Source organism: Mus pahari, chromosome 4 (genome assembly GCF_900095145.1).
Source record: "Mus pahari chromosome 4, PAHARI_EIJ_v1.1, whole genome shotgun sequence".
Taxonomy (NCBI): Eukaryota; Metazoa; Chordata; class Mammalia; order Rodentia; family Muridae; genus Mus; species Mus pahari.
In genome coordinates, this window is record NC_034593.1 from 139,290,179 (window position 1) to 139,297,541 (window position 7,363).

The window sequence follows — 7,363 nt, forward strand, 5'->3', positions numbered from 1 at the left end:
TCTCTCTCTCTCTCTCTTTCTCAAACACACACACACATAAACAAAAACGACAAAAAAAGAAGAAAAACCCAGCAATTAGAAAGCAAGGGTCTATTTGTCTCAGATTTCCTAGGTCCCAGTGAGGGACACCAAGGCAGGAACTTAAGGCGAGAACCAGGAGTCAGGAAGTGACACAGAGGCCATGGAGGGATGCTGCTTCCTGGAATGCTCCTCCCAGCTCGCTCAGCCTGCTCTCCTCGAGATCCCAAGACCATCTGCTCAGGAATGGCAGTGTACACAGCGAGCTACCACTCCTTCATCAATCATTAGTCAAGAATATGCCCCACAGGCCTGCCTGTGGCAGTAGCTCTCGACCTATGAATCCCAGCCCTTTGGAGCTGAATGGCCCTTTCACAGGGGTCACCATTGGAAAGCACAGATATTTACATTAGGATTCATAACAGTAGCAACATTACAGTTTCAAAGCAGCAATAAAATAATTTTAGGTTTGGGAGTCACCACAACAGGAGAAACTATATTAAAGGGCCACAGCCTTAGGAAGGTTGAGAACCACCGGTCTATAGGCAATCTGATGGAGGCATTTCCTCAACATAGTTCCTCTTCCCAGGTAACTCTAGTTTGTATAAAGCTGACGAAAGAAAGAGAGAGAGAGAGAGAGAGAGAGAAAAGAAAGGAAAAGAAAAGAAAAGAAAACAACAACAAAGAATGAGCAGTATATGGCTCACTCAGCACAAGTGTTGGCTATGTCTGCAAGCATGGGTACCTAGAATCCAGGAGTGCTGTGTGTGTGTCTAATCCCAGCTTGGAGAGGCTGAAGCAAGAGGATGCCTGGAACTTGCCCAGACCCAATGAGAGATCCTGTCTCAGGAAAGACGGTAGGTAGTTCCTGAGGGACACCACCTGATGTTGACCTTTGGCCTCCACAAATACCTATACACATACATGTGAACACTTTTTTGTTTAAATGAGATGTTAATAAATATAAACTTCTGAAATACAATGTGTTTTAACAATCATACGGTATCTGAACAGAGTTTAATAATGCTGCTCAGGGTATTATCTGGTCCAAAGAACCAAGAAAAATGAAAGACAAGCATTGTTTGCTAGTATATGTAGGATATATTATTCTATATTCACTTAAGAACCTAAAGAACTTTTTCTTTCATCTCGGCCCTTCCAAAGCAGTGTCCTGAGTAATCTTCAGCGCTTGGATAATGTCCCTGCTCCAGAGAGTCTATCCTGTCTTTCAATATAAGAACACATCAGAAAGTAACAGATTAGGGACTGAAGAGATGGCTCAGAGGTTAAAAGCATTGGCTGCTCTTGCAGAGGGCCCAGCTGCAATCCCCAGTGCCCACATGGCACTTACAACCATCTTTATTCCAGATCAGGTGATCTGACACCCCTTCTAGCCTCTGCAGGCACCAGGCAGTCACACAGTGCACAGAGGCTCGTGCACTAAAAACACCCACACACATTTTTTTTTTTTTTTCGAGGCAGGGTTTCTCTGTGTAGCCCTGGCTGTTCTGGAACTCACTTTGTAGACCAGGCTGGCCTCGAACTCAACAGACTAAGGAGAACCCCCACCTCCCCCCAACAAAAAAAGCTAAGGAGTTATTCCAGAGATGTGGACCAACCATCAGAAAGCAGGCTGCCGCACTGGGCTTACGGAAGGGAGGGGAGGTGGGGAGAATAACCAAGAAAACCAAACTGGACTACAAGTAGGTTGTTCCTTCTTTGTTTTGTCTTGTGCTGAGACCAGAGCTCAGAAGAAGGCTGGTTTCAAACTCTCCACAGAGCCAGAAACGACCTGGGGCTTCTGATCACTCTGCCTTTACCATCTGAGTGTGGGGATCACGGGTGTGTGCCACTGTGGCCACTTTTATGCCGTGCTGGGGATAGAACCCACAGGTTCGTGCGTGCAAGACGAGTCCTCTACCCGCCGAACTACATCCCCAGCTCTGGGAATTAGTTTGTCGAGTCAAACCAATGTTTGATTCCTTCTCAATTTCATAATTGTACTATGGGTATATGTAACATAAAGAATACTTTGTTCTTAGTGATTACACTCTGAAGTGGTTAGGAGTAAAAAGGATAAGTCTAGACAGAAAAACAGATATAAATATAAATGTGTATGAAAAACACAGCAAATTAACAAGTGATAAAAACTGGACATTTAGGTAAATTGTATATAAAAGTTATTTTCATAATTATTGTAATATTTTCAATTTTGAAATTATCCAATTTATATTTTTTACCATCTGTATTTTAAAGTAGACTATTGTTGGTTTCCTCCTTTCTTATCCTGCCCTCTGTCCGCAAAGGACTAGTGACTCCTACTTTGAAACAGGCACGTGTTTGACAAGACAAGAGAACCTAGAAACAGGAGCTTGGAATGTCAGACAGAGGCGAACGTCGAAAGCATCCGCACACTGGCGGCTGCCTGTACCTGGTGTCCTGAACTTCCCCTGGACTCTCCCACATGACTTTCCCAGCTCAAGGGTTTTCCATTTGGTAACCCACTCCACCTCCAGTGCATTTCTATCTTCTGCAGAGCTAAAAATAACCATCCAATGGAGCAGGCAGTTAGAGAGGCAACTACAGCTAAGAGAACTTCCCTGCGGTTGCTTTAATGATGATGGTGCACCAACAAAGAAAGCCATGGTAAACTTGCTGTGCTGCACAAAGCCTACACTGAATCTTAGCTCAGTGCGTAGAAACCCAATAGAATCCTTGGGTTCAAATCCGGAACCTGCCCAGCCTTATAATTTTGACCAAGCTATTTAACTGTCCTCATCCTGTCTTTGTACTTTGGTAATACTGTCCACCATGGACACATTGCAAAGACACACCAAGAAAGGCGGAGACTGCGGATACGCAATGCTTGACTCTATAAGTCTCAAGAAGCAAGTGGCAGTGGGTACCACCTTTCAGGGCAGAGGTCACTGGAAGGGTGCTCAGGGGAGCCTTTGGGGTAGCACACGTGTAATTCCTATGACCCTATGGCTCTTACATCACTGTACTGGCGCTACTACATGAATGTTCATTAAACTGAACTTTTTTAAAAAATGTGCAACACTGGAAATTTTAAAAAGACATCGTGCCAGTAAAATAAGATTGCTGTGTGTACTGGATAGCTTTGTGTCAACTTGACACAGCTGGAGTTATCACAGAGAAAGGAGCTTCAGTTGGGAAAATGCCTCCATTAGATCCAGCTGTAAGGCATTTTCTCAATTAGTGATCAAGGGGGGAGGTTCCCTTGTGGGTGGTGCCATCTCTGGGCTGGTAGTCTTGGGTTCTATAAGAGAGTGGACTGAGCAAGCCAGGGGAAGCAAGCCAGTAAAGAACATCCCTCCATGGCTTCTGCATCAGCTCCTGCTCCCTGACCCACTTGAGTTCCAGTCCTGCATCCTTTGGTGATCAACAGCAGTATGGAAATGTAAGCGGAATAAACCCTTTCCTCCCCAACTTGCTTCTTGGTCATGATGTTTGTGCAGGAATAGAAACCCTGACTAAGACACTGTGAGAATGGGAGATAGTTCTATTGGCAAAGTGTGTGCTATACACTCGAGCTTGGATTTCTAGCAGCCACATTAGAAGAGCCAAGCATGCATCTCCAATTCCAGCGATGGAGAGGCACATCAGGCATTCCCAAAAGTTCACTTGACAGCCATCCAAACTTAATCTGTGAACTTGAGATTCAGTGAAAAACCTTGCCTCAAAACATAAAATACGTGACTAAAGAAGCCATCCAACATCAGCCTCTGGCCTACACACACACTCACACACACACACACACACACACACATACACACACATACACACGTGCACAAGCCACACCCTGCCACTGGTGCTACCACACACATAAAATTAAATTAAAATAACTCAAACTAGGATTACTGTGAAGGTTAAACAAAAACTGCATGCGGAGTGGCTGGTGTGTGATGAGCACTCTATGTAAGCCAGCGGCTATTAAGGCAGCTGTAATGGCTACTTCTGGCCATCATCCTGACTACATCTGAGTGAACTCCAATCCAGAAATGCACGGCACACCTCTGCTCCAAATCCTGAGGCTGGAAGACACAGGCTTCTGACCTGGATCTTGTCATGGGATGACACACGCTTTTGATCCAGATCTTGAGGCACAGTGGCCAAGAAAAGGTTAGGCCCGGGGCAACATGGTACATGCCTTTAATCCCAAGAGATCGAGGCAAGCAGATCTCTGAGTTCAAGGCCAGCCTGAGACAAAGCAAATTCCAGATCTAGGTGTGGTGGTATATACCTTTAATCTGGGCCACACCTCCTGCTGGAGGCCTACTTAAGGACATTGGAAGAAGGAAGGCTCACTCTTCACCTGCTTGCACTTACTCGCCAGCACATCTGTTGGAACCTACTTCTACAGAAGGCCAGCTGAAACAACTAGCCTCGTGGGACTGAGCAACTACTAGATTCTTGGACTTCCCATTCACAGCTGCCCATTGTTGGAGAGTTGAACTGCAGACTGTAAGTCATTACAATAAATTCCCTTAATATATAGAGACATTCCATAAGTTCTGTGACTATAAAGAACCCTGGAGAACACAGCAGCCAACCCTGAGGCAAGATAATCATTTGAACTCAGGAGTCCATGGACAGCCTGGATACATAACAAGGAACTGCCTCAAGAGAGCATGCAACAATTATGTTTGTCCTGGTCATATACAGACATTCCTTGGCCTCTAAGCAACGTGATACAGTAACTATTTATATAGATGCTATAAGAGGTCTAGAGATGCTTTAAGCTGTTCAGCAGGATGTACACAAGTTATGTGCAAATGCTATGCTATTTGTTTTATACACTTGGACAGGCACAGATTTTAGCATGCACAGGGGTTCCTAAACCAACCTGTATGGACACACACATACATAGACATGCACAGGGGATGGGGATGGCTATACTCATTACAGCAGACACACACACACACACACACACACACACGCACATACACGACAGCTTGGCTGTACTCCTTACGGCAGAATTTTTACTTGGCTATTCTCATTTTCATACTATTTTAAACTTTTCCTTACAACTCTAGATTACTCTTTGTTGTATAAAAACAAAAGAATTAGACTATTGATATAACTCTGAAGAATATCTTCTTTTTTAAAAACCTGTGCAGCCAGGCAGTGGTGGCACACGCCTTTAATTCCACCACTCGGGAGGCAGCGGCAGACAGATTTCTGAGTTCAAGGCTAGCCTGGTCTACATAGTGAGTTCCAGGACAGCCAGGGCTATACAGAGAAACCCTGTATCAAAAATCCAAAAAGAAGAAAGAAAGAAAGAAAGAAAGAAAGAAAGAAAGAAAGAAAGAAAGAAAGAAAGAAAGAAAGAAAGAGAAAAAAGAAAAGGGAAGAATTTCAAAAATAATTTTTCAGCCGGGCCTGGTGGCGCAGGCCTTTAATCCCAGCACTCAGGAGGCAGGGGCAGGCGGATTTCTGAGTTCGAGGCAGCCTGGTCTACCAAGTGAGTTCCAGGACAGCCAGAGCTATNCAGAGAAACCCTGTCTCGAAAAACCAAATAATAATAATAATAATAATAATAATAATAATAATAATTTTTCAAAAGTGCTATCTTCAAACATCTTTTAAAATAAAAGTGAAATACCAATCTATGAACCCCATCTGAGCTGGCTAGCTCTCCCCGAAGAGAATTTGTAACTCTTTGATCTGGAAAATTGTCCTAATTTTTTTTTCCAAAGCTTACCTTGATAAAAGCATAGCCAACCCCGTTATCCGTGATGGTGAGTCCAAGCGAGTCCTCTGATTTATAAACGTTCACTTCCTTTTTTGTGCCTTTTACGTGGGCAAATATGAAATCTTCAAGGCCCAGCTGCCCACCCAGGAGCTTTCCCATGTCAATTTTAGGCGTGTTTAAGGTACAAAATAAGATCTGCAAAGAAAGAAAAGGACCCTTTAGATTAGTCTTCTTCAACAAAACACCCTGACCATTGATGAACTTATTCAATAAATATGTATTGAATGAAATAGGCCTCAGTTTATGACGTAAAAGTCCCTGTCATAAAGTGTATTAGTAGTTGGTGCGTGGGTAGGATTGAGGCAACGCTTTCATTTGCTAGCATTAGGCAACATGTCTTCAACGTTTCTGAAGACCAGACCCTATGCTAAGAGATTTACACCCACTCTCTCATTTAACACTCACAACTCCTTATAAAGGACACTGTTTTTCTCACATCACAAACAGGAAATGGAAACTTAGCAAAATAAATTAATTTGCTTACAGTCACAAAGTTGTCACTTGCCATAGCCAAGGATCTAAGTTCAACTCTCATTGACTTCAAAGTGGTTTGAACTACATGACCCCCTCTGAAATATAAATTCTATTCCCGAAGGTCCACAGGATACACATGCATAGTAGTGATGCACACTACCAAGTAAACCACATCAAAACCAGTAAATACATCTTTTTTTTGGTTTTTGTTTGTTTGTTTGTTTTTTCAAGACAGGGTTTCTCTGTATAACAAGCCTATTCTGGACTCACTCTGTACACCAGGCTGGCCTTGAACTCACAGAGATCTGCCTGCCTCTGCCTCCTGAGTGCTGAGATCAAAGGAACGCACCACCACTGGCCTTATCTTTTTAAAAAACGGATATTTTGTTTCTTTTGCATCATAATGATTCAAAATAGCAATTTAAGTGATGCTGAGGGTGTAGCTCCGTAGTGGACCTCTTGCCTAACACAAATCAAGCCTCAGGTTTGTGGGGGGAAATTGTTTTGTTTTGTTTTGTTTTGTTTTGTTTTGTTTTTCTATCGAAGGTGGCTAGCCCACCAAGAGCCAATATTCCACAAATCTTTCCCAATCAGCTAAAACTTTGGTTTATACAAAAGCCACCTCCCTATATTTCTGGGACTTGAGCCTTGCAGCCTGCTTCACTAGAATAAAAGCCAAGTACCCTCCTGCCCATGTATGTGCCCGCGGGTCCAGCTGGTACAGGTTCTCTACACAGAGAAACTGCCCACTGGGCTGCTTTCCCTTGGCTCTCATGCTCCTTGTGAAGCACCACGGTTGTTATTTGTTGCTAATAGATTCAGTACCCAGCACGGGAGACAGGGGACAATTTAAAGAGTGGATAAAATATTTTAGGAATAAACTGTGTGCCAACGACCAACAAATACAACTGCTTAAATTTTATGAATATATATTTATATATAAATTCTATCAGATCTGTACCTCTAGACAACCCTGACTAATAAATCATATTATTCATTATTTTAAACTAAATGATATCTCGTGGACAGCATTTTTTAATTTTTTTTATTATTTTCTTTATTTACATTTCAAATGCTATCCCGAAAGTTCCCTAT

General features: G+C 42.9%; 1 protein-coding gene across 1 annotated transcript in view; it reads right to left on the minus strand.

Moving 5' to 3' along the window:
- Gipc2 (GIPC PDZ domain containing family member 2) overlaps window positions 1-7,363 on the minus strand; it is a 72,796-nt gene that overhangs the window by 38,622 nt on the left and 26,811 nt on the right. Inside the window, exon 2 of the mRNA XM_021196729.2 lies at window positions 5,744-5,929. Coding sequence (XP_021052388.1) covers window positions 5,744-5,929 — 186 coding nt within the window. The remainder of the gene's footprint in view (window positions 1-5,743; window positions 5,930-7,363) is intronic.